The 27394-nt window shown below is 39.7% G+C and overlaps 1 protein-coding gene across 1 annotated transcript in view; it reads left to right on the top strand.

The window, feature by feature from the left end:
- The window catches only part of MPDZ (multiple PDZ domain crumbs cell polarity complex component), a 754223-nt gene that overhangs the window by 565397 nt on the left and 161432 nt on the right, over positions 1 to 27394 (top strand). Inside the window, exon 30 of the mRNA XM_053699987.1 lies at positions 9482 to 9556. Coding sequence (XP_053555962.1) covers positions 9482 to 9556 — 75 coding nt within the window. The remainder of the gene's footprint in view (positions 1 to 9481; positions 9557 to 27394) is intronic.

Here is a 27394-nt window from a genome sequence, read left to right as displayed (position 1 = left end):
CTGCCTCTAGTGACTGCACATCACTGCTATAAATACACCTCCCACCTCACTCATACCTCAGTTTTAAAAACTTTGCCTCCTTAGGAGGTGGTGAAGCATGATGTGCTTGATTTCTTCAGTGAAAGGTGCTTCTAAGCATATTGAAGTCCAGTTCCTCTCTAAGTGCAGTGTTTGTCTGAGGGATGCAAAGGGAGTATTGCCTGATGATACCATGTTTTCCCCTATGGGAAAGCTTTTCATAAGGTGTATACAATTTGGAAGCGGATTATCTGAGCCGTCAAACTCTGCATCCAGGGGGAGTGGTCTCTCCATCCAGGTGTGTTCTATCAGATTGTGCAGATGTGGGGTCTTCCAGACATAGATCTGATGGCCTCTTGTCTAAACAAGAAACCTCCCAGATACCTCTCCAGGTTCAGGGATCCTCAGGCAGAATTGATGGATGCTGTAGCAGTTCCATGGTTTTACCAATCTGCTTCCATTTTGCCACCTCTGGTTCTTCTTCCAAGAGTAATCTCAGAGATCATAATGGAACAATCTTATGTGTTTTTGATAGCACCAGCATGGCCTCACAGTTTCTGGTATGTGGACCTTGTCCGAATGTCCAGTTGCCAAACTTGGTCACTTCCTCTAAGACCAGACCTTCTGTCTCAAAGGCCCTTTTTTCCATCCAGATCTCAAATCTCTAAATTTGAAGGCATGGAAATTAAAAACGTAGTCCTTAGTAATAGAAGTTTCTCTGACTCTGTGATTCACACTATGATACAGGCTTGTAAGCCCGTTACAAGGAAAATTTATCACAAGGTTTGAAAAACCTATATTTCATGGTGTTCCACTCATGATTATTCTTGGCATTATTTTAGAATTCCTAGGATTCTTCAGTTTCTTCACGATGGTTTGGATAAAGGTTTGTCTGTCAATACTTTAAAAGGACAAATCTCTGCTCTTTCTGTTTTATTTTATAGAAAGATTGATAATCTTCCTGATGTTCACTGTTTCGTACAGGCTTTGACTCATATCAAACCTGTTATTAAATATATATCTCCTCCTTGGAATCTATATTTGGTATTAAAGACTTTGCAGGCTCCTCCTTTTGAGCCTATGCATTCTTTGGACATGAAACTACTTTCTTGGAAAGTGTTATTTATCTTTGCTATATCTTCTGCTAGAAGTTTCTGAATTGTCTGCTCTCTCTTGCGAGTCTCCTTATCTGATTTTCCATCAAGATAAAGTGGTTTTGCGTATTTCTTTTCATTTTTTGCCTAAAGTTGTGAATTCTAACAACATTAATAGGGAAATTATTTTTCCTTCCTTGTGTCCTAATCATAAGAGTACTCTTAAAAAAGCTTTGAAATATTATGTGGATGCTACTAAAGATTTCAGAAAGACTTCTAGTCTGTTATTTTTACTGGTTCCATTCATTAAATGTCAGAAAGTTTTTGCCCTTTCTTTGGCATCTTGGTTGAAACTTCTGATTCACAAAGCTTATTTGGAGGTGGGGCAGCTCCGTCTCAGAGAATAACAGCTCATTCTACAAGATCAGTTGCTTTCAAGAATGACGCTTCAGTTGATCAAATCTGCAAAGGAGAAACATGGTCTTCTTTTCATACCTTTACTAAATTTTACCTTTTTTTACGTTTTTGCTTCTTTGGAAGCAGCTTTTGGTAGAAAGGTTCTTCAGACCAGTGACGTGCGGTGAGATGAAAGACTGGTGAGGCAGTCTCCAGAGAAACACACACACAGAGTATATATATATATATATATATATATATATATATATATATATATATATATATATATATATATATATATATATATATATATATATTCTCTATATATATATATTCTCACTCACTCTCTTTCTCTCTCTAACTCTTTCTCTCTTTCACTCTTTCTCTCTCACTCTCTTTCTCTCTCACTCTCTTTCTCTCTTTCTCTCACTCTCTCTCTCACTCTCACTCTCTTTCTCTCTCACTCTCTTTCTCTCTCACTCTCTCTCTCACTCTCGCTCTCTTTCTCTCTCACTCTCTCTCACACTCTCTTTCTCTCTAACTTTTTCTCTCTCACTCTCTTTTTCTCTCCCACTCTCTCTCAATCTCTTTCTCTCTCACTTGCTTTCTCTTTCTCCCACTCTCTCTTTCTCTCACTCTCTCTTTCTCTCTCACTCTCTTTCTCTCTCACTCTCTTTCTCTCTCACTCTTTCTCTCTCACTCTCATTCTCTCTCTCTCTCTCTCTCACACTCTCTTTCTCTCACCCTCTCTCTCACCCTCTCTTTCTCTCACTCTCTTTCTCTCTCACTCTCTTTCTCTCTCTCTTTCTCTCTTACTCTCTTTCACTCTCTCACTCTCTCTCACTCTCTTTCTCTCTCACTCTCTTTCTCTATCACTCTTTCTCTCTCACTCTCTTTTTCTCTCCCACTCTCTCTCTCACTCTCTTTCTCTCTCACTCGCATTCTCTTTCTCCCACTCTCTCTTTCTCTCACTCTCTCTTTCTCTCTCACTCTCTCTCTTACTCTCTTTCTCTCTCACTCTTTCTCTCTTTCTCTCTCACTCTTTCTCCCTCACTCTCTTTCTCTCTCTCTCACACTCTTTCTCTCACCCTCTCTCTCTCTCTCTCTCACCCTCTCTTTCTCTCACTCTCTTACTCTCTTTCTCTCTCTCTCTCTCTCTCTCTCTTTCACTCTCTTTTTCTCTCACTCTCTTTCTCTCTCACTCTCTTTCTCTCACTCTTTCTCACTCTCTCTCTCTCTCTCTCTCTCTCTCTCTCTCTCTCTCTCTCACTCTCTCTCTTTCTCTCTCTCTTTCTCTCACTCTCTCACTCACACTCTCTCTCTTTCTCTCTCTCTCTTTCTCTCTTTCTCTTACTCTCTTTCACTCTCTCTCTCTCTTTCTCTCTCACTCTCTTTCTCTCTCACTCTCTTTCTCTCTCACTCTCTTTCTCTATCTCGCTTTCTCTCTCTCTCTCTCTCTCTCTCTCTCACTTTCTCTCTCTCTCTCACTTTCTCTCTCACTCTCTTTCTCACTCTCTTTCTCTCTCACTCTCTTTCTCACTCTCTTTCTCTCTCACTCTCTCTCACTCTCTTTCTCTCTCACTCTCTTTCTCTCACTCTCTCTTTCTCTCACTCTCTCTCTCATTCACTCTATCTCTCTCTCTCTCTTACTCTCTCTCTCACTCTCTCTTTCTCTCACTCTCTCACTCACACTCTCTCTCTTTCTCTGTCTCTTTCTCTCTATCTCACTTTCTCTCTCTCTCTCTCTCTCTCTCTCTCTCTCTCTCTCTCTCTCTCTCTCTCTCTCTCTCTCACTCTTTCTCTCTCTCACTCTCTCTCTCTCACTCTCTCTCACACTCTTTCTTTCTCACTCTTTCTCTCTCTCAACATACAGCAGCATACTAAATAACCATCACAGCCAGCAGTGTATAGACAAACATGTCAAACAATTAAAGATAATCTGAACCTGTCCCTATTTGTGCACACTTACTGGTAGGGTAATAAATCCAGCCCTGACTGAACTTTTTCCTTGTCTGCTGCATTCCTCATTACCAAGAAGTCTTTTACATCTCATAGGTCAGCACTGCTGTTCACAGCCTGGTCCGGTAATGAGGAGTGCAGTATGTTCAGCAGACAAGGATGCAGTTCAGTGCCCTCCCCGGCCCACACCATCATTAGTTCAGAGAAAGTCAGCAGTGCATTTATCACAGCTCTCTGCATCTATCTCCCACCTTTACTCCTGCTGCCTAACTGTCAGTGACACTATATATATATATATAATTATATACAAATTTACAGCATAGTCTTTAAAGCACTATGCTTATAAAACCTACTGTAACCCGGCTATACATTTCTTTACACAATAAAGGCTATACAGTAAATCAATTATACACCACTACTGTCAATATACCACACATTGTTAAGATTAAAGAAAAAAATATTTAACTAAAAGTTGTTTTTAACATTGATTGTCAGATTCAAACTAGTCAGCTAACCATTTTTTCTTGCTTGTGAAATATTAAATATCACAATAAATTGCTGATACATAATTCAGGAATGTGCATATGACATTTAATGGAAAAAATATCTATTCAAATGCAAATAGCACATCTGAGAGTTTTACCCCCAAAAAATGTTTTGCCTTCAACTTTATAGTTACAGTTTTTCCCAGTTTCCATAATTTAATATAAATGTTGAGTGATATAAACAATTACTAATGCTATTTTATGTGGAGTAATAAGGAACATTATTTACAATCCCTAATTTGAATGACTATTTTACAAACACAGATCTGCCATTTCTGACACTCAAATATGCAGTACAGTGGCTGACTCAAAGGCAAGGATAACACCTTGTTAATCCACTATCAGCAAATTGATAACACAAGGAACACATGTGCATATGTAAATATTATAGCTAATAAACTATTATTGTGTTTTCTTACTGTCAATTATTAAAACAAATGCAAAATGGCTCACATGCTGTAATGCAATATATCTGTGACTTGTCTTTCCAGTTGTTTTCTATTAGAGCTTGAAGATTGTTTGAAAATATTTACATAGAATCACTAGAACTGACTGGGAATAACTGCAAACTTGAGATTGTTTATCTCATCAAATTTAGTAGATTTGCAGAAGTAAAAAGCTACAACAATATATCCATATGATAGGGCATAATAAGCATAAAAAACATTAGAAATCAGAAAGATGGCAGTAAGTGGTGGATAATGCAGTTACTTACCTCCAGATCTGCCATCCTCCTGCAGATGAGGGTCTGTAGCTGCTGGGGTACCCCTAGCCAGAACCGGGGCTATGAGCCTGTATGAGCAGTGGGTGATGCAGATCTCACAGAGTCAGCCTGCACTGCAGAGCCCAGCTGAGACCTCTCTGCTCTCATTCATATCCAGTTTTACACGCTGTTTTGCTCATTGATCTGGCTTGTGTCAGGGCAGGCAGCAGGAGTAAAGGTGGGAGAAAGATCCAGATTTAAACTTAGTTTGCCAGTGCAACAAAGTGAAAGCTGTCTGGGAAGTTATAGTATTTCTAAAGCACATTGACATCAGACATTCTAATGATTATTTATGCACATGTGAGGGAAACAAGGATGTAGGGGAGTAGGCGACTCAGAAGATTTACACGTGGGTGATTCAATCATTCTCAATGACTGCCTGACTCTCACAATGACCACGATATATATATATATATATATATATATATATATATATATATATACAAATCCCCAAACTTACTAACACATATGCTCACATACAGACAGGCAACGGTAAGAGCCTATTTGGAGATGATGAAGGTGTTTGCACTTTGCTCTAAAAAATGAGACTTACAGGCTAGACAAACCCACGGAGCCCTGCAGCTCCCCCTCCCTCCTGCTTCAAGTTCACTTACTTGAAGAAGTTCCCGCCAGCATGGCCACTATCAGTCTGACTCCAACAGCACTCACGTCTCCCCAGCAGATCTAATCAGCTCAGCTGGCCTAACACTGCAGTACTGCACCAGTCCCACCCACTGACTGAAGTGACGTCCACGCGGTCCCCATAGACCAGCCTCTATGGGAGCAGTATATGGGCCGCGGAGAGGAGACACTGTTAAAGCTTCTTCACCACTGGGTGGCACTGCAGCAGTCTCTAGCGGCCCATACAAACAAATAAATGCACATTGCGCAACGGAAGGGCTCACAGCCTCTACCTACTTGCGCAATGTGTATGTATTTGAAAAATGCTAAATTATTGGACACGGTGCAAAACTCAAAGTCAAAAGTAATAAAAAAAATAGCCTTGGGGGGTTAGGGGGGTTCACCAATAAATACAAAATACATTTTTTAGAATTTTTTTTTATTATTTATTTTTTTATTATTAAAATGTATTCAATCAGGTGTAATTACACACATAGGACAGGTGAGGCGCTGCCTAATCTGCCTCCTATGACAGCACGTCACTGCTTCAGACAGCTGTTTCAGTTTGATTCTAGTGCCTATGATTAAATTTTTTTTAATTTTTAAGACAACTTCATTTTTTTTTTTTTTTTTTTAAATTTTCAGCTGAAATAGCTGTTTTTATTTTATCCCTCCTTCTATAGTTACTCGTGGACTTGGGTTTTATATCCTATCAGTAACTAGCTCGTGGACCCTTGCCACCTATATGAAAGAAAACATAATTTATGTAAGAACTTACATGATACATTAATTTATTTCATGGTGGCGAGAGTCCACGAGACCCACCCATTTTTGGGGGGTTATGATTTTTTTGTATGAAGCACATTATTTATCCTGTTCCTCATTTTTATGTTTTTATTCCTTATACACCTCACTAACTTGGCTATACTTTAAACTGAGCTATGAGTGAGGTGGGAGTTGAAAATAATTGACTGTTGACTGGCAATTATTTTCCTTTACTGTTATCAGTTACAACTTTCCAGGTGCTGTTACCACATAGTAAATATCCAGAATGAGACTCCCACAGGACCAGTCACTTCCTCACAAATGAGACCCCTCATAGGCACTCTTGGATACAAAACAAGCCTTTATTATTGCATAAAATCCATGACATTTTGGTTCCAGCAGGAACCTTTCTCAAATGGAACAGACAGACATCAATGTATAGGTTTGTAGAAGGATTGCATATAATACATAATGCAATGGCATTAAGCTGTGTCAGATGATTACAATGTAATGTGCCTTCCATCCTCTAATACAGGTGTATCAAGCTCATTGTATCCAGGGGCCACTACTCAAGTGTTTTTCTCCAATGGGGGGCCATTTTAACTGGATATACTAGAAACTTGAAGTCACTTTTAGCCAAGTAGTAGTGCATGGTAGGAAGTGTAGACCATGATAGACATGCACAGTGTATATTTATCTTGTGAATGCCAAGTGAAGTGATATTTGTGAAACTGAATAAAAAGTGACATTTATCCAATTGGTGCATAATGGAAGTCTAAATTGGACAATGTATGCCTATCTTTATATTTATCTTGTGATAGACCATTAACTTGTTAGAACTTTAAAAAAAATGGATGGGGCCAAATTAATAATTTACCTAATAAACAAGAGAGGGTCAGATTAAACTATTTTGAGGGCCGCATATGGCCCCAGGGCCGGTACTTTGAGACCACTGCTCTAGATAGAGGGAACACAAACTGCTATTTCAATCAAAAGCTGCCTCACTACTGTGCCACTAGTTAGTCAGGAATCAACACAATTTTAAGCATTTTAAAAACACTGTGAATTAGGTAAATCGGGGGCGGGGGTTATACATTTTATGCACCACCACCGTGAATGGTGCATAGTGCCGTCTATTAAAAAAATATTATTATAATAAACAAATGGCACAGCTTAGAAGCCACCTGGGACATCAGGCACACTGTCAACGCAGGGACTACAGAGTGCAGTTAGGAAACATCGCTACCCCCCCCCCTCTTTAAATCACCAAGGGCTACCATTTTTATTCTCTCTTAGGTCCTGTTTCTCTAAAGCTCTCTGCTCAGGTGAGATTATATAAAATGATTTTAGCACTGTGTGATCTTTCCCAAGATTCTAGAAAGGCAAAATGTACCTATCTTTTTAAGGGGCATCCCCTATATTTCTGGGTGGTATAGAGAGATAAGCTCAGTATAATATAGTACTGCATGATATGAGAGTTTTGTTGCATTTACACTTAGTGCTTTGTATTTTAATTTTCTTTATATTGTTTTGTATTTTAATTTCCTTTATAGTTCATTTCTTGTCCTTAATGTTTTATTCCATTTAAGTAGGGCTGCACGATTAATAACAGATGTGGTTTTAAACCTTAATGTTTTATTCCATTTAAGTAGGGCTGCACAATTAATAGCAGATGTGGTTTTAAAACGCAATTAATGGCCGCGGTTTTAATACCGCGAGAGAATGCAATTTTTAGCCCCGCCCCTTTGAAGTCACCTATGACGTACAGGAGGGCCTCCGACTTGCCATGCCCGCCTTGCGACATTGAGCCAACTTACCGGGGAATGCTGTGGTTGATGCGGATTACAAGGAGGGGGGTGCGCTAGGACTTATGTGGGTTGGTGGCTGATGGTGGTTACAGGCGCTGTGGTTCTTATGATGTTAAAGGGGGTGCTTATTGGGGGGTTACAATGGGAGTTGATGGGACTTATGTAGGTTACACAGGGGGTGCTATTGGGGGTTACAGTGGGAGCTGATGGGGCTTATTTAGGTTACAGAGGGGCGCTTATGGTGGTTACAGGGGGTGCTGATGTGAAAACCACAATTAAATCGCAATTTTTTTTCTCCCATATCGACCGGCCCTACATTTAAGCTTTGCACTTTCTATTTTGTATGTAATGCATTTACGTTTTGTAAGCAGCAGTGTATTTAGGCTGGTGGTTTTGCAAATTCTGATTATATTATCTAAGCATGTTATATCTGTAGGCCTCACTGATTTACATCACTAGCTGTATGCAGGTGAAGTTTCTTCAGAGTTTACAATACACTTGTTTTAACTGACAGAAAAGTAAGGTAAACTAATTTAGAAGCAAATTCAAGTTAAAATGTAATTAAACCATTTCTGTTTAATTTATGTTTCTGGCAAACTTAAAATGTATACAAGTGCCAGGTGCTCCTCTATTAGCCTCAATCCCCCCCCCTCTAATATTCTGTAACCCAGAGAGATTCATTACTTTCTATGGAAGGCAGCTATCATCTCTCTGGGATGTCCAGGTTCTGCCCTTTTTTCTTTTCTTTTCTTTTTTTTTTAAATAGAGAATTGAGGGAGTTCTGCCCCTGCGAAGCCTGCACTATATTTTCTTCTCAGGCTGTAAAGTTTTTGAGTATCAGACACTTAGAGGTGTGCACAGAAACAGACTCCCCCTGCTAACAGATACCTGCACTGCAGCTAGATTAAAAATGTGCTGGAGATGAAGCACCCTACAGAGAAGTGTCAGGTGGTGACTTAACTGTACAACCTGCACTGTGAGCTGGGGCAAAACAAGAGCTAATTTGAATGAAATACCGTACAAATAATACAAGTTATAAGTATCAAACTACCAAGGGTCATTAGATCATGCCAAGTTTCATTAAAATATAACATCCATGTCAGCTGTAGTACCTTCTAAACATTCCAATTATTAGTCAGTGCATTGTCAGAAAAACCGCTTGACCAGTTTAATTTTTTTTATTCAGCAGTTTTGTAGTGACTAACAGCTACAAAATCTCCAAATTACTGCAAAAGTACCCTTTTTGTTTCAAAGTTATGCAACTTTACAATTTAAATTTAAGCAGAAACTGGCACACGAGGAAGAGAAATACCAAATAATAACATTCCTTCACCCACTATTTTAATGTCAGGAAGAATATTCTGGGATGTATAAATAGCATGCTTATTTTAAATTCATTTTTTTTTTTTTTTTTACAAATTACGTGGTTTGCTGTTTTTGTTGTAGCTTTTGCTGTTGCATTAATATTTGTGTAATTAAATGATGCACATTTTTTTGTACTTTCTTTTATAGAGCACCTTTGGTACTAAGCCTCTCTTCCAGTGCACTAACCCTTTTGCCGATTCTGCTCAGTTCAACACTAACAAGGTTGGATTTTGTCACCTAGTGCCTTTACAAATTTTTGCTTTTTCTGAAATTAATTTTGAGATTTGCTTTTGCTTTCAAGAAGAAAAAAGTTAAATATCTTTATATATAATATAATACATTCTTGCATGCTTACTTTATTTCCTTATCTTGTATTCTTTTATTTTAAAAAAACAAATTAGTTATTCAAGTTAATTTGTCTCAAATGTTTGTTTTTTTTGTTTGCAAATGAGTATCAGAATGTTAGTTGTATTTCATTGTTAAAGAATACATATGTAAAGTGAAAACCATGGCATGTTTAAAATAGGATCCAAACAGTGTCAATAATTGCATTACATTTTTAGAAATATCATTAGTATGCAAAAATACTCTACTTCCCTAGCCAATGTGTTAATGTATTAAGGAAATACTGTGTATTCCTTTTTCGATTTCAACATGTTCATGGACAGTGCAACATAGCAAAATGATTGCCCTGCAAAGGGCGATATTACAAGTGAGCACAAACGGTTTTGCACTAGCGATATCGTGCTTCTGCTAGCATTTTTCATTCCGCTGATATTACAAGTGGGGAGAAATTGCGATTGTGCTAGCCTTTTATGCTTCCATCCTTTCCGCAATCTCAGAGCTGTGGTTATATGGGTTCATAAACTAAAAAGTGTGTACATATATATTAATGTATTTATATGTGTGTATATATGTATTTACAGTCAGATATACACCCCCAAGGCAGAACATGCTGTGATCTGAGATGTCATTTCAGAAAATGCAGCATGTCTGCAGAAATAATGGGATACATGCAGGAACTGTTGGCTCTTTTGTTTTGCAGCGCTGCTCTGCATTAGACAGTTCTCTTCAAACAGCACTGTTCGCTGGCTGCAAAGAGTACATTTTCCTTAACACAGTGCATCCAGAACTAAGTACTGTTTTAAGAGTACAGTCAAATATTGAGCAGCACTGCAATGCATTTGTTGACTGGCTCTCAAAGACATTTTAAAAACTTAAAATGTATTTTTTTAGTTACAGCTAATTTACAATTGCTTAATTTGAAATGTAATAAATGCACACGTACGCAAAAGCTTGTTAAATTTCTCTTGTAAGGTGTATCCAGTCCACGGGTTCATCCATTACTTGTGGGATATTCTCCTTCCCAACAGGAAGTTGCAAGAGGACACCCACAGCAGAGCTGTCTATATAGCTCCTCCCCTAACTGCCACCCCCAGTCATTCTCTTGCAACTCTCGACAAGAAAGGAAGTATCAAGAGATATGTGGTGACTTAGAGTAGTTTTACTTTCAATCAAGAGTTTGTTATTTTTAAACAGTACCGGCGTTGTACTGTTTTTCTCTCAGGCAGAAATTAGAAGAAGAATTCTGCCTGGAGATTTGATGATCTTAGCGGTTTGTAACTAAGATCCATTGCTGTTCTCACACATAACTGATGAATATGGGAAAACTTCAGTTGGGGGAACGGCCTGCAGATTACCTGCTTTGAGGTATGTTCAGTATTTTTATTTCTAGAGAGAGGAATAAGTTCTAGAAAATGCTGACAGAGCCTTGTGTATTTGAGGTAAGCCTGATGCAGTGATTTAACAGCGACTGGGAATCATGCTTACATAACAGGGTAATACTCATGTTAATATTCATATTGCTTAGTGACAAAACGTTTACATGATTTCATAAATAGGACGTTTTTTCTCTGAGGGAGATAAGTCTTTATTTGGGGCCTAGTTTCCAGGAGTATTTTCTTAAGGCCCCTCTGACACCCAGTACATGGTGGGAGGGGCCTATTTTAGCACTCTAACTGTGCAGTTTTAATACAGACTGAGACATCCAGCTTCCCTAGAAGAGTCCTCTGGCATCTGAGAACCATTTCAAAGGGGTTATTTCTGGACAAAATCGTATTTAAGGGCAGGTAGGAGCCTCAGCAGAGCTGTGCTCAATTGATTTTTGACGTTTTTTAACGTTTTTCAATCCGGTTTGGGGCCTAAGGGGTTAATCATCCATTTGCAAGTGGGTGCAATGTTGCTTTAGTCCCTTACACATACTGTAAAAATTTCAAAGATTTGACTGTATTTTTTCATTGTTTTGCAAAGTGCTAGTTGTTTTCTCTTAAAGGCACAGTAACGTTTTTGTTTAATTGCTGTTTCACCTTTATTAAAGTGTTTTCCAAGCTTGCTTGTCTCATTACTAGTCTGTTAAACATGTCTGACATAGAGGAAACTCCTTGTTCAATATGTTTGGAAGCCATTGTGGAACCCCCTCTTAAAATGTGTACCAAATGTACTGAAATTTCTATAAACTATAAACACCATATTATGGCGCTTAAAGATTTATCTCCAGGGGTTTCTCTGACTAAAAAGATTGAGATTATGCCATTTAACTCTCCCCATGTGTCAGAACCTATAACTCCTGCTCAAGTGACACCAAGTACATCTAGTGTGTCTAATTCTTTTACCTTACAGGACATGGCGGCAGTTATGAATGCTACCCTCACAGAGGTATTCTCCAAACTGCCAGGACTACAAGGAAAGCGAGACAGCTCTGGGGCTAGAATTAATACAGAGCTTTCTGACGCTTTATTGCCTGTATCTGATATACCCTCACAATGCTCAGAAGCCGAGGCAGGTGAGCTTCTATCTGTGGGTGACATTTCAGACTCAAGGAAGGCGTTACTTCAGTCTGATTCTGAGATGACCGCGTTTAAATTTAAGCTTGAACACCTCCGCTTCTTGCTTAGGGCGGTTTTAGCGACTCTGGATGACTCTGACCCCATTGTGGTTCCAGAGAAATTGTGTAAAATGGACAAATACTTTGCAGTACCTGTTTACACCAATGTTTTTCCAGTCCCTAAGAGGTTTTCGGAAATTATTACTAAGGAATGGGATAGACCAGGTGTGCTGTTCTCTTCCCCTCCTGCTTTTAAAAAGATGTTTCCCATAGATGCCACCATACGGGTCTCATGGGAGATGGTTCCTAAGGTTTAGGGAGCAGTCTCCACCCTAGCTAAGCGTACAACTATCCCCGTCGAGGACAGTTGTGCTTTCCTAGATCCTATGGATAAAAAATTGGAGGGTCTCCTTAAGAAAATTTTTATACATCAAGGTTTTATTCTCCAGCCTCTTGCATGCATTGCCCCAGTTACTGCTGCAGCAGCTTTTTGGTTTGAGTCTCTTGAGGAGGCTCTACAGGTGGAGACCCCGTTAGACGATATTCTAGACAGGATTAAAGCTCTTAAGTTAGCTAACTCCTTTATTTCTGACGCCATTTTTCATTTACAAGCTAAACAACCAAGAAGGTTGTGAAAAAGGGTACTCTTAAATAGCACTCATATCCTCATATGCTACATAAATTGATGTGGCATGAAGGTGTAAAAGACAGAAAAATGACACAATAAAAATTAAACTTTAATAGTATATATTAAAAATTGGGCACACTTTAAAAACCCTAGGCAACTAGTCGTAGTATTGTATAACACGTCTGTAATACATCAGATAAGGTAATTATATTATGTAAGACAATCCTCCTGAGGAGTATAGTAATGTTATCAGTGCAATCTGTTGCAACACAAGTAACGTTAATGTGTAATACTAAAGCTAAATCCTTGTGGGTGTAGTATTGCTTAAGAGCTTATATGCTGATTCAGAGCCTATTCGATATAATTCATATGGCTAAATAATCTTGAATGCTTGAACACTTAGATATTAAAAGATGCAAAACAATTATACGATATAAGTTAATACTTTGATTCCTAGCTGTAAATAATAATTTGACTCGTATCGGGTTTAGTATGTGAGATTTAATACCTCATATATTCACTGTGAATTAGACCGTAACAGAGTATCTTATGGATACCGAGTTGGTTACTCATAAATGGCTGATAAATTATTGCTATTGGTATAATACTAGTGCATTTGGTTTAGTACCCATATGGTTAATTTACTGCGCCTTTAATAATATATTGGTATATGCTGCAGTTACCAGAATAATGTTTCTGCTAGTCGAGTATTTAACTGATGAATGGCGTGTTAGCAGTAGGTGATCACTTTACTTGTATCGTATTGATACGTGAGGTTTCATACTCATTGGAGAACAGGAATGCTAAAGTCTTGTATATCAAGTTGAGTTTAATGTATATTCCAACATGCAAGAAGTAAACTCACTTGAGATTTTAAACAGGTTCTTCTGTTAATATACATACAGCAGGTTTGCTTATGTATTTCCCTGCAACAATAACAGGGTTTCTTATCTGATACAATGTAAGTTAATCGTAAATGATTGACACATTACTGCCTTTGTTAACACTAATATTTCGTTATATCCAATTAAATGAACGGGTTAGTATTCAGTTTACATCCCTCTGTATCCTATATTGTTGTGTATTGTAGATATAGGCACAATGTTTCTGCTTATCTAAGTATAACCTTTAACATAGCGTATAAATAGCAGTTGGTCAGTATGTTTTGTGTGCGGCCAGTATAAAGGACTCAATGTTGTTTAGAGAGTACTACTAAGGTTTACTGCTATCGCTAATAGCAATGAAGGTTTCTGCATAATACGCTGTTGTTCCATATAATTGTCACATATCCCTATTTTATTAAAAGCAGTTAGAGGTATATAGCATTTAGAAGGCAGAATTATATTTGAGCTTACGGCTCCGTGTTTATGCAAAATTATAGCAAGTAATAGTTCAATATGTAATGTCACTTATCATATAGTTTGGCTTAGTAATCAACAGTACTGGTGTTACGAACAAACAATGTATCTTTGCTGGCTAATATTTAACGAATATACAGTCCAAAGACTTAGTTGTCAGAAGTATTATCCGTACATACAGGGAGTGCAGAATTATTAGGCAAGTTGTATTTTTGAGGATTAATTTTATTATTGAACAACAACCATGTTCTCAATGAACCCAAAAAACTCATTAATATCAAAGCTGAATAGTTTTGGAAGTAGTTTTTAGTTTGTTTTTAGTTATAGCTATTTTAGGGGGATATCTGTGCGTGCAGGTGACTATTACTGTGCATAATTATTAGGCAACTTAACAAAAAACAAATATATACCCATTTCAATTATTTATTTTTACCAGTGAAACCAATATAGCATCTCAACATTCACAAATATACATTTCTGACATTCAAAAACAAAACAAAAACAAATCAGTGACCAATATAGCCACCTTTCTTTGCAAGGACACTCAAAAGCCTGCCATCCATGGATTCCGTCAGTGTTTTGATCTGTTCACCATCAACATTGCATGCAGCAGCAACCACAGCCTCCCAGACACTGTTCAGAGAGGTGTACTGTTTTCCCTCCTTGTAAATCTCACATTTGATGATGGACCACAGGTTCTCAATGGGGTTCAGATCAGGTGACCAAGGAGGCCATGTCATTAGATTTTCTTCTTTTATACCCTTTCTTGAAAGCCACGCTGTGGAGTACTTGGACGCGTGTGATGGAGCATTGTCCTGCATGAAAATCATGTTTTTCTTGAAGGATGCAGACTTCTTCCTGTACCACTGCTTGAAGAAGGTGTCTTCCAGAAACTGGCAGTAGGACTGGGAGTTGAGCTTGACTCCATCCTCAACCCGAAAAGGCCCCACAAGCTCATCTTTGATGATACCAGCCCAAACCAGTACTCCACCTCCACCTTGCTGGCGTCTGAGTCGGACTGGAGCTCTCTGCCCTTTACCAATCCAGCCACGGGCCCATCCATCTGGCCCATCAAGACTCACTCTCATTTCATCAGTCCATAAAACCTTAGAAAAATCAGTCTTGAGATATTTCTTGGCCCAGTCTTGACGTTTCAGCTTGTGTGTCTTGTTCAGTGGTGGTCGTCTTTCAGCCTTTCTTACCTTGGCCATGTCTCTGAGTATTGCACACCTTGTGCTTTTGGGCACTCCAGTGATGTTGCAGCTCTGAAATATGGCCAAACTGGTGGCAAGTGGCATCTTGGCAGCTGCACGCTTGACTTTTCTCAGTTCATGGGCAGTTATTTTGCGCCTTGGTTTTTCCACACGCTTCTTGCGACCCTGTTGACTATTTTGAATGAAACGCTTGATTGTTCGATGATCACGCTTCAGAAGCTTAGCAATTTTAAGAGTGCTGCATCCCTCTGCAAGATATCTCACTATTTTTGACTTTTCTGAGCCTGTCAAGTCCTTCTTTTGACCCATTTTGCCAAAGGAAAGGAAGTTGCCTAATAATTATGCACACCTGATATAGGGTGTTGATGTCATTAGACCACACCCCTTCTCATTACAGAGATGCACATCACCTAATATGCTTAATTGGTAGTAGGCTTTCGAGCCTATACAGCTTGGAGTAAGACAACATGCATAAAGAGGATGATGTGGTCAAAATACTAATTTGCCTAATAATTCTGCACACAGTGTACACTTGTAATAATAATTATAAAGCAAAAGTTCAGCAAACACTATCTATCATTAACGTATGAGACATCAGTCTCAGTTATGCAGTGTTTGCCTACCCCTCCGTGAGACAGCATGAAGGAGTAGCCCCCAATCCGGGACCGGATCTAGTGGAGGGCAGACTCTCTCTCTTCGCCCAGGCTTGGGCAAGAGACGTCTAGGATCTTTGGGCATTAGAGATTGTTTCCCAGGGATATCTTCTGGACTTCAAAGCTTCATCTCCAAAGGGGAGATTTAATCTCTCACAATTATCTGTAAACCAGATAAAAAGAGAGGCATTCTTACGTTGTGTTCAAGACCTGCTGGTTATGGGAGTGATCCACCCAGTTCCAAGGGAGGAACAGGGGCAGGGCTTCTATTCAAATCTGTTTATAGTTCCCAAAAAAGAGGGAACTTTCAGACCAATCTTGGATCTCAAGATCCTAAACAAATTTCTCAGGAGACCATCCGAACCATCCTCCCTATGATCCAGGAGGGTCAATATATGACTACCGTGGACTTAAAGGATGCTTATCTCCACATTCCAAATCACAGAGATAATCATCAGTTCCTCAGGTTCTATTTGTTAGACAGGCATTACCAGTTTGTGGCTCTTCCCTTCGGGTTAGCCACGGCACCAAGAATCTTTACGAAGGTTCTAGGGTCCCTTCTGGCGGTTCTAAGGCCACGGGGCATAGCGGTGGCTCCTTACCTAGACGACATTCTGATACAGGCGTCGACTTTTCAAATCGCCAAGTCCCATACGGACATTGTTCTGGCTTTTCTGAGATCTCACGGGTGGAAGGTGAACGAAGAAAAGAGTTCTCTCTCCCCTCTCACAAGAGTTTCCTTGCTAGGAACACTGATAGATTCAGTAGAAATGAAATTTTTTCTGACAGAGGTCAGGTTATCAAAGCTTCTAACTTCCTGCCGTGCTCTTCATTCCACTTTTCGGCCGTCAGTGGCTCAGTGTATGGAAGTAATCGGCCTAATGGTAGCGGCAATGGACATAGTTCCGTTTGCCCGCCTACATCTCAGACCACTGCAACTTTGCATGCTCAATCAGTGGAATGGGGATTACACAGATTTGTCCCCTCTGCTAAATCTGGATCAAGAGACCAGGGATTCTCTTCTCTGGTGGTTCTCTCGGGTCCATCTGTCCAGGGGAATGAGTTTCCGCAGGCCAGAGTGGACTATAGTCACAACAGATGCCAGCCTTCTGGGCTGGGGCGCAGTCTGGAACTCCCTGAACGCTCAGGTTTCGTGGACTCAGGAGGAAGCCCTCCTTCCGATAAACATTCTGGAACTGAGAGCAATATTCAATGCTCTTCAGGCTTGGCCTCAACTAACTGCGGTCGGGTTCATCAGATTTCAGTCGGACAATATCACAACTGTAGCCTATATCAACCATCAGGGGGGACAAGAAGCCCCCTGGCAATGTTGGAGGTTTCAAAGATAATTCTATGGGCAGAGGTTCACTCTTGCCATCTATCAGCTATCCATATCCCAGGAGTAGAGAACTGGGAGGCGGATTTTCTAAGTCGGCAGACTTTTCATCCAGGGGAGTGGGAGCTCCATCCGGAGGTATTTGCCCAGCTGATTCAACTATGGGGCAAACCAGAAGTTGGTCTGATGGCGTCTCGTCAGAACGCCAAGCTTCCCTGTTACGGGTCCAGGTCAAGGTATTCCCAGGCAGCGCTGATAGATGCTCTAGCAGTGCCCTGGTCCTTCAGCCTGGCTTATGTGTTCCCACCATTTCCTCTCCTCCCTCGTCTGATTGCCAAGATCAAGCAGGAGAGAGCTTCGGTGATTTTGATAGCACCTGCTTGGCCAGGCAGGACTTGGTATGCAGATCTGGTGGACATGTCATCCCTTCCACCATGGACTCTGCCGCTGAGGCAGGACCTTCTACTCCAAGGTCCATTCAAACATCCAAATCTAATTTCTCTGCGGCTGACTGCTTGGAGATTGAACGCTTGATTTTATCAAAGCGTGGTTTCTCAGCGTCGGTCATTGATACCTTAATTCAGGCTCGAAAGCCTGTCACCAGGAAAATCTATCATAAGATATGGTGTAAATATCTTCATTGGTGTGAATCCAAGGGTTACTCATGGAGTAAAGTCAGGATTCCTAGGATATTATCCTTTCTCCAAGAAGGATTGGAGAAGGGATTGTCAGCTAGTTCCTTAAAGGGACAGATTTCTGCTCTGTCTATTCTTCTGCACAAGCGTCTGGCAGATGTTCCAGACGTTCAGGGTTTCGTCAGGCTTTAGTTAGAATCAAGCCTGTGTTTAAACCTGTTGCTTAGCCATGGAGTTTAAATTTAGTTCTTAAAGTTCTTCAAGGGGTTCCGTTTGAACCTCTGCATTCCATAGATATCAAGCTTTTATCTTGGAAAGTTCTGTTTTTGGTAGCTATCTCTTCGGCTCGAAGAGTTTCAGAGTTATCTGCCTTACAGTGTGATTCCCCTTATCTGATATTCCATACAGATAAGGTAGTGTTGCGTACCAAACCTGGATTTCTTCCTAAGGTGGTATCTAATAAGAATATCAATCAGGAGATTGTAGTTCCGTCACTGTGTCCTAATCCTTCTTCAAAGAAGGAACGTCTATTACACAATCTTGACGTGGTTCATGCTTTAAAGTTTTATTTACAAGCTACTAAGGATTTTCGTCAAACATCTGCATTGTTTGTTGTCTACTCTGGACAGAAGAGAGGCCAAAAGGCTTCAGCATCTTCTCTTTCTTTTTGACTGAGAAGTATAATCCGTTTAGCTTATGAGCTTGCTGGCCAGCAGCCTCCTGAAAGAATTACAGCTCATTCCACTAGAGCGGTAGCTTCCACATGGGGTTTTAAAAATGAGGCCTCTGTTGAACAGATTTGTAAGGCGGCGACTTGGTCTTCGCTTCATACTTTTTCTAAATTCTACAAATTTGATACATTTGCTTCCTCAGAGGCTATTTTTGGGAGAAAGGTCTTGCAGGCAGTGGTGCCTTCCGTTTAAGTTCCTGCCTTGTCCCTCCCTTCATCCGTGTCCTAAAGCTTTGGTATTGGTATCCCACAAGTAATGGATGAACCCGTGGACTGGATACACCTTACAAGAGAAAACAAAATTTATGCTTACCTGATAAATTTATTTCTCTTGTGGTGTATCCAGTCCACGGCCCGCGCTGTCACTTTAAGGCAGGTGTTTTTTTATTTTAAACTACAGTCACCACTGCACCCTATAGTTTCTCCTTTTTCTTGCTTGTCTTCGGTCGAATGACTGGGGGTGGCAGTTAGGGGAGGAGCTATATAGACAGTTCTGCTGTGGGTGTCCTCTTGCAACTTCCTGTTGGGAAGGAGAATATCCCACAAGTAATGGATGAACCCGTGGACTGGATACACCACAAGGGAAATAAATTTATCAGGTAAGCATAAATTTTGTTTTTTCGCGGTATTCATGTTAACGCTGGCGCAAACAAAAAATTTTGGAACTTGTAATACGAATGCAACCCGACAAGCTCAAAAATGAAAATCCTAGCGCAAAAAAGAAATATACTGCCCCATTTGTAATCTAGCCAAATTTTTTTATATTATTATCTTTAGTTACCAGATGTGGTCTTAGTCCCTTTTCACTTGTTTAACATGTACCTCCAGCCTGAACATCTGCTTCTTCTTAGTCATAGATAATCCTCTTCTTTTTCTGTAATATTACAGAGCTAGTATTGATCACTAGTGGACCAAAACATTTGCTACTGATTTGAGTGGAATTATTTCCATAAGCACACCCTTGAAAATTTTACAGCTTAAGAAATACATTTTTAAGACAATCTCATTATTCTTTGTAATGTAATATTTCTTATCTGATGGAATAAATGTACATGAGTTATTATTGGTGAACAATAGTATTTATACTCAATTGTATATGTATATATATATATATATATAATATATATATTATTTTTTCAGGAATGCACAAATAAAAGCATTTAAATCTTAAGAAATAATAATGAAATCATTCTAAATATTAAAAAAATCCATAAGAATTTACTTGAAATGATTAAATACGTGTTGGCCATTTGTGTATTGCAACAGTTACTCCCTGTAATCTGGTGCATGGTTCACAATTTTTATGTAATTGCAAAACAACTGGTTTACACAAATTTGAATTTATTTATATACCATCAGATCTCTTATTCATTTTGCTTAAAGTGTTTTCATTTTTAGACCTAAAAAGTTTCTTTGAAACAGCAGTTCCTTTTGTAAAATGAACAATTTACAACTGAATTAATCTTCTTTAGGGCTAGATTACAAGTGGAGCATGCGAGTAATAAGGGGTATTTCTAAGCTCTTTTTGTGTACATCGGAAATAGCGAGTTTGAAATATTACGAGTTGAAAATAAACACTTTCGCTTGAGCGCAGTGGAGTTTAACACGTGCTGGGTTAGCACAACTTCAGAGCTCTGGTTAACTTTTAAGTGAAACAAAAAAGTTGCAAAAAAACATATAAAATACATTTAAAAGTACAGTTACACTCATAATACCTGTGTAATAAAAAATTATTGTAAAAAAATATTGCATTTAAAAGTTATAGAGGCTCAAATATATGAGGTCTCGGGTGTCAGAAAAGAAAAAAAAAAGCATGCAAAAGGCTTTAACATAGAGATACATTTATACATTCCTGAAAACTAAGAAGACTCACACAAGAAGATGTGAATATCTCCTGTAAGTATGCACCTGTAAGCACTCTCAGCCTAGACTATGAGGCAGTAATTCCAGAACGGGTTAAAATAAAATATAACTGTCAAATGGTTCTCTCTATGGAGGACTTATAGAATCAAAGGCCTAATATAAATGATTATGCCCCCTAGTGTTGAGTTGCAATTATTCAGCTATATTGCTGCTATTGGGTCCAAATACCATGTATGTGCAGTCATGATATGATTGACACCCTCTGTAAGGATATTTGGATACCCTAATAACTCTAGTGCGTGTGATATGAGCCAGAATTATATCCACTTGTTTTGAGCACTATCTTTGAAAACAATAGCTGCTATTCGGTCCTGATAAGACAACCAGTCCACACTAGTTTGTTGTGTGATTAATGTATGTTAAATAGAACGCAATACTTATCTGGTGTTGCTTGTGTGCAAATACATAATATATCACGTTCTACAATATGTGTGAACGTTGTAAATAAAGAGGATCTGTTTTGTGCGCAACAGTGGTGTTAAATATTGTTTTTAACACATATGTGAAAATACTTCCTGCTGCATAAGTTCCATATATTACACAACTTTATTATTATGTATTTGCTATATTTTCTCTGTTGCCCTCCACTTCATAAGTACTTGTGGATTACCATTAGTCTTGCAAATGCTACAGTCACTAATTGGTTAACGACACATGTAACCCTAAAAATGGCAGTAACAAACAACAATATCTCTGTGTTGCCCATATAAGTCACTATTACTTAGTCTTTATTTGCGCAGTATAAATATCACCCAAGATTTCTAGTGTTAATTATAAAAACTCAACACTATCCTTGTGTTGCCAATATGTATCACTATTTTATTGGGTTCTGTTAGCTCTACAAATTTGTGACCCGGTATTATAGTATCCTTATTATAAGACAACACTATCAATCTGTATCGCTGTTAAATATAGTTCAGTTTGCACTGTATTACAACCTATAGTTTTATCAAATCTGGTTGCTACTATCGCGGTTTTTGCTTTCATTCTCTGATATCCTACACGCTCAAAAGAGTGGATGTCTGTATTATTATAGTATATTATTATAATTCTGGCTCATATCACACGCACTAGAGTTATTAGGGTATCCAAATATCCTTACAGAGGGTGTCAATCATATCATGACTGCACATACATAGTATTTGGACCCAATAGCAGCAGTATAGCTGAATAATTGCAACTCAACACTAGGTGGCATAATCATTTATTTTAGGCCTTTGATTCTATAAGTCCTCCATAGAGAGAACCATTTGACAGATTACAAGTGGGTGCTAGTGACGTTTTTAATGTGTGTGTTACCCTTATTTTAAGTGCAATTTATAATAAAAGTTATATTTTATTTTAACCCGTTCTGGAATTACTGCCTCATAGTCTAGGCTGAGAGTGCTTACAGGTGCATACTTACAGGAGATATTCACATCTTCTTGTGTGAGTCTTCTTAGTTTTCAGGAATATAATTGTTTATGCATTTAGCACCATTCCCTATATAATCTATACTTGACTGACTAATAACATTTAGTTGGTAATTATATAATAAATGGTGCCATTGTTCGTGTGTAATAACATACATTTATACATGTCTAAATATGTATGTATGTATGTGTGTATGTATATATATATATATATATATATATATATTCTATCTGTGTACATATGTATTTGTTTTACTGTATATTTACTGTACATATTTAACATTCCAATGTTCTTTACTTACAGGATAATGTACTTTTTATTGTGTGTATGTATGTATATATATATATATATATATATATATAGAGAGAGAGAGAGAGAGAGAGAGAGAAAATAACTAATTGTGTAGTTCATTAACAAATCTAGACAGGCCAGTAGGCCTATTTTTCCCACAGAAAACCTCTGGAATACACTGTTTCCAATGCAGCAAGGAATTCTGGGTAAGATATGCAAATTAGGTTCACAATGACACCTTTTCTTCTGTTATGTGTGATCAGTCCACGGGTCATCATTACTTCTGGGATATTATCTGCTCCCCTACAGGAAGTGCAAGAGGATTCACCCAGCAGAGTTGCTATATAGCTCCTCCCCTCTACGTCACCCCCAGTCATTCTCTTGCACCCAAAGACTAGATAGGAGGTGTGAGAGGACTATGGTGATTATACTTAGTTTTTAGAACTTCAATCAAAAGTTTGTTATTTTACAATAGCACCGGAGCGTGTTATTACCTCTCTGGCAGAGTTTGAAGAAGAATCTACCAGAGTTTTTCTTATGATTTTAACCGGAGTAGTTAAGATCATATTGCTGTTTCTCGGCCATCTGAGGGAGGTAAAAACTTCAGATCAGGGGACAGCGGGCAGTTGAATCTGCATTGAGGTATGTAGCAGTTTTTATTTTCTGAATGGAATTGATGAGAAAATCCTGCCATACCGTTATAATGAACATGTATGTATACTCTACATTTTAGTATTCTGGGGATGGTATTTCACCGGAATTACTCTGTAAAAGTACATTAAACCTTTTAATAGGTATTTTTCATGTTAAACGTTTTTGCTGGAATGTAGAATCGTTTGCATTAATGAGGTACTGAGTGAATAAATATTTGGGCATTATTTTTCCACTTGGCAGTTTGCTTGTTTTAATTATGACAGTTTCGTTTCTCTCTCACTGCTGTGTGTGAGAGGGAGGGGCCGTTTTTGGCGCTCTTTGCTACGCATCAAAAATTTCCAGTCAGTTACTCTTGTATTTTCTGCATGATCCGGTTCATCTCTAACAGAACTCAGGGGTCTTCAAACTTCTTTGAAGGGAGGTAGATTCTCTCAGCAGAGCTGTGAGACTTATATAGTGACTGTGAATTAAAACGTTGCTCTGTAATTTTTATGTTTAAAATTTAATTTGTGTTATTTTACTAATGGGAACAAACCTTTGCTAAAAAGTTGTGTTGTATTTAAAGAGTGATGCTATAACTGTTTTTCAGTTCATTATATTCAACTGTCATTTAATCGTTTAGTGCTTCTTGAGGCACAGTACGTTTTTGTTAATTAAGATTGTAACCGAGTTGCATGTTTATTGCTAGTGTGTTAAACATGTCTGATTCAGAGGAAGATACCTGTGTCATTTGTTCCAATGCCAAGGTGGAGCCCAATAGAAATTTATGTACTAACTGTATTGATGCTACTTTAAATAAAAGCCAATCTGTACAAATTGAACAAATTTTACCAAACAGCGAGGGGAGAGTTATGCCGACTAACTCGCCTCACGTGTCAGTACCTGCATCTCCCGCCCGGGAGGTGCGTGATATTATGGCGCCTAGTACATCTGGGCAGCCATTACAGATAACATTACAAGATATGGCTACTGTTATGACTGAAGTTTTGGCTAAATTACCAGAACTAAGAGGCAAGCGTGATCACTCTGGGGTGAGAACAGAGTGCGCTGATAATTCTAGGGCCATGTCTGATACTGCGTCACAGCTTGCAGAGCATGAGGACGGAGAGCTTCATTCTGTAGGTGACGGTTCTGATCCAAGCAGATTGGATTCAGATATTTCAAATTTTAAATTTAAATTGGAAAACCTCCGTGTGTTACTAGGGGAGGTCTTAGCGGCTCTTAACGATTGTAACACTGTTGCAATACCAGAGAAAATGTGTAGGTTGGATAAATACTTTGCGGTACCGGCGAGTACTGACGTTTTTCCTATACCTAAGAGATTAACTGAAATTGTTACTAAGGAGTGGGATAGACCCGGTGTGCCGTTCTCACCCCCTCCAATATTTAGAAAGATGTTTCCAATAGACGCCACCACACGGGACTTATGGCAAACGGTCCCTAAGGTGGAGGGAGCAGTTTCTACTTTAGCTAAGCGCACCACTATCCCGGTCGAGGATAGCTGTGCTTTTTCAGATCCTATGGATAAAAAATTAGAGGGTTACCTTAAGAAAATGTTTGTTCAACAAGGTTTTATATTGCAACCCCTTGCATGCATCGCGCCGATTACGGCTGCGGCAGCATTTTGGATTGAGTCTCTGGAAGAGAACCTTAGTTCAGCTACGCTGGACGACATTACGGACAGGCTTAGAGTCCTTAAACTAGCTAATTCATTCATTTCGGAGGCCGTAGTACATTTAACCAAACTTACGGCTAAGAATTCAGGATTCGCCATTCAGGCACGTAGGGCGCTGTGGCTAAAATCCTGGTCGGCTGATGTAACTTCTAAGTCCAAATTACTTAATATACCTTTCAAGGGGCAAACTTTATTTGGGCCCGGTTTGAAGGAAATTATTGCTGACATTACAGGAGGTAAGGGCCACGCTCTACCTCAAGACAAAGCCAAAGCTAAGGCTAGACAGTCTAATTTTCGTCCCTTTCGGAATTTCAAAACAGGAACAGCATCAACTTCCACTGCACCAAAACAGGAAGGAGCTGTTGCTCGTTACAGACAAGACTGGAAACCTAACCAGTCCTGGAATAAGGGCAAGCAGGCCAGGAAACCTGCTGCTGCCCCTAAGACAGCATGAACCGAGGGCCCCCGATCCGGGACCGGATCTAGTGGGGGGCAGACTCTCTCTCTTCGCCCAGGCTTGGGCAAGAGATGTCCAGGATCCCTGGGCGCTAGAGATCATATCTCAGGGATACCTTCTAGACTTCAAATTATCTCCCCCAAGAGGGAGATTTCATCTGTCAAGGTTGTCAACAAACCAAATAAAGAAAGACGCGTTTCTACGCTGTGTACAAGATCTATTATTAATGGGAGTGATCCATCCGGTTCCGCGGTCGGAACAAGGACAAGGGTTTTACTCAAACCTGTTTGTGGTTCCCAAAAAAGAGGGAACTTTCAGGCCAATCCTGGATTTAAAGATCCTAAACAAATTCCTAAGAGTTCCATCGTTCAAAATGGAAACTATTCGGACAATCTTACCCATGATCCAAAAGGGTCAGTACATGACCACAGTGGATTTAAAGGATGCTTACCTTCACATACCGATTCACAAAGATCATTACCGGTATCCAAGGTTTGCCTTCTTAAACAGGCATTACCAGTTTGTAGCCCTTCCATTCGGATTGGCTACGGCTCCAAGAATATTCACAAAGGTTCTGGGTGCCCTTCTGGCGGTACTAAGACCGCGAGGAATTTCGGTAGCTCCGTACCTAGACGACATTCTGATTCAAGCTTCAAGCTTTCAAACTGCCAAGTCTCATACAGAGTTAGTTCTGGCATTTCTAAGGTCGCATGGATGGAAAGTGAACGAAAAGAAGAGTTCTCTCTTTCCTCTCACAAGAGTTCCATTCTTGGGGACTCTTATAGATTCTGTAGAAATGAAGATTTATCTGACAGAAGACAGATTAACAAAGCTTCTAAATGCATGCCGTGTCCTTCATTCCATTCAACTCCCGTCAGTAGCTCAATGCATGGAGGTGATCGGCTTAATGGTAGCAGCAATGGACATAGTTCCATTTGCACGCCTACATCTCAGACCGCTGCAATTGTGCATGCTGAGTCAGTGGAATGGGGATTACTCAGATTTGTCCCCCACTCTGAATCTGGATCAAGAGACCAGAAACTCTCTTCTATGGTGGCTTTCTCGGCCACATCTGTCCAGGGGGATGCCATTCAGCAGGCCGGACTGGACAATTGTAACAACAGACGCCAGCCTACTAGGTTGGGGCGCTGTCTGGAATTCTCTGAAGGCTCAGGGACAATGGAGTCAGGAGGAAAGTCTCCTGCCAATAAACATTCTGGAATTGAGAGCAGTTCTCAATGCCCTTCTAGCTTGGCCCCAGTTAAAAACTCGGGGGTTTATCAGGTTTCAGTCGGACAACATCACGACTGTAGCTTACATCAACCATCAGGGAGGGACAAGAAGCTCCCTAGCAATGATGGAAGTATCAAAGATATTTCGCTGGGCAGAGTCTCACTCTTGCCACCTGTCAGCAATCCACATCCCGGGAGTGGAGAACTGGGAGGCGGATTTCTTGAGTCGCCAGACTTTTCATCCGGGGGAGTGGGAACTTCATCCGGAGGTCTTTGCCCAAATACTTCAACGTTGGGGCAAACCAGAGATAGATCTCATGGCGTCTCGCCAGAACGCCAAACTTCCTCGCTACGGATCCAGATCCAGGGATCCGGGAGCGGTTCTGATAGATGCTTTGACAGCACCTTGGAACTTCAGGATGGCTTATGTGTTTCCACCCTTCCCGCTGCCTTCTCGATTGATTGCCAAAATCAAACAGGAGAGAGCATCAGTGATTCTAATAGCACCTGCATGGCCACGCAGGACTTGGTATGCAGATCTAGTGGACATGTCATCCTGTCCGCCTTGGTCTCTACCTCTAAGACAGGACCTTCTGATACAGGGTCCATTCAAACATCAAAATCTAACTTCTCTGAAGCTGACTGCTTGGAAATTGAACGCTTGATTTTATCAAAACGTGGTTTTTCTGAGTCGGTTATTGATACCCTGATACAGGCTAGGAAGCCTGTTACTAGAAAGATTTACCATAAAATATGGCGTAAATACCTATACTGGTGTGAATCCAAAGATTACTCCTGGAGTAAGGTTAGGATTCCTAGGATATTGTCCTTTCTACAAGAAGGTTTAGAAAAGGGTTTATCGGCTAGCTCATTAAAGGGACAGATCTCAGCTCTGTCCATCTTGTTACATAAGCGTCTGTCAGAAAATCCAGACGTCCAGGCATTTTGTCAGGCTTTAGCTAGGATCAAGCCTGTGT

Source organism: Bombina bombina, chromosome 2, assembly GCF_027579735.1.
Source record: "Bombina bombina isolate aBomBom1 chromosome 2, aBomBom1.pri, whole genome shotgun sequence".
Classification (NCBI taxonomy): Eukaryota; Metazoa; Chordata; class Amphibia; order Anura; family Bombinatoridae; genus Bombina; species Bombina bombina.
This window is presented reverse-complemented; position numbering and strand designations above follow the sequence as displayed.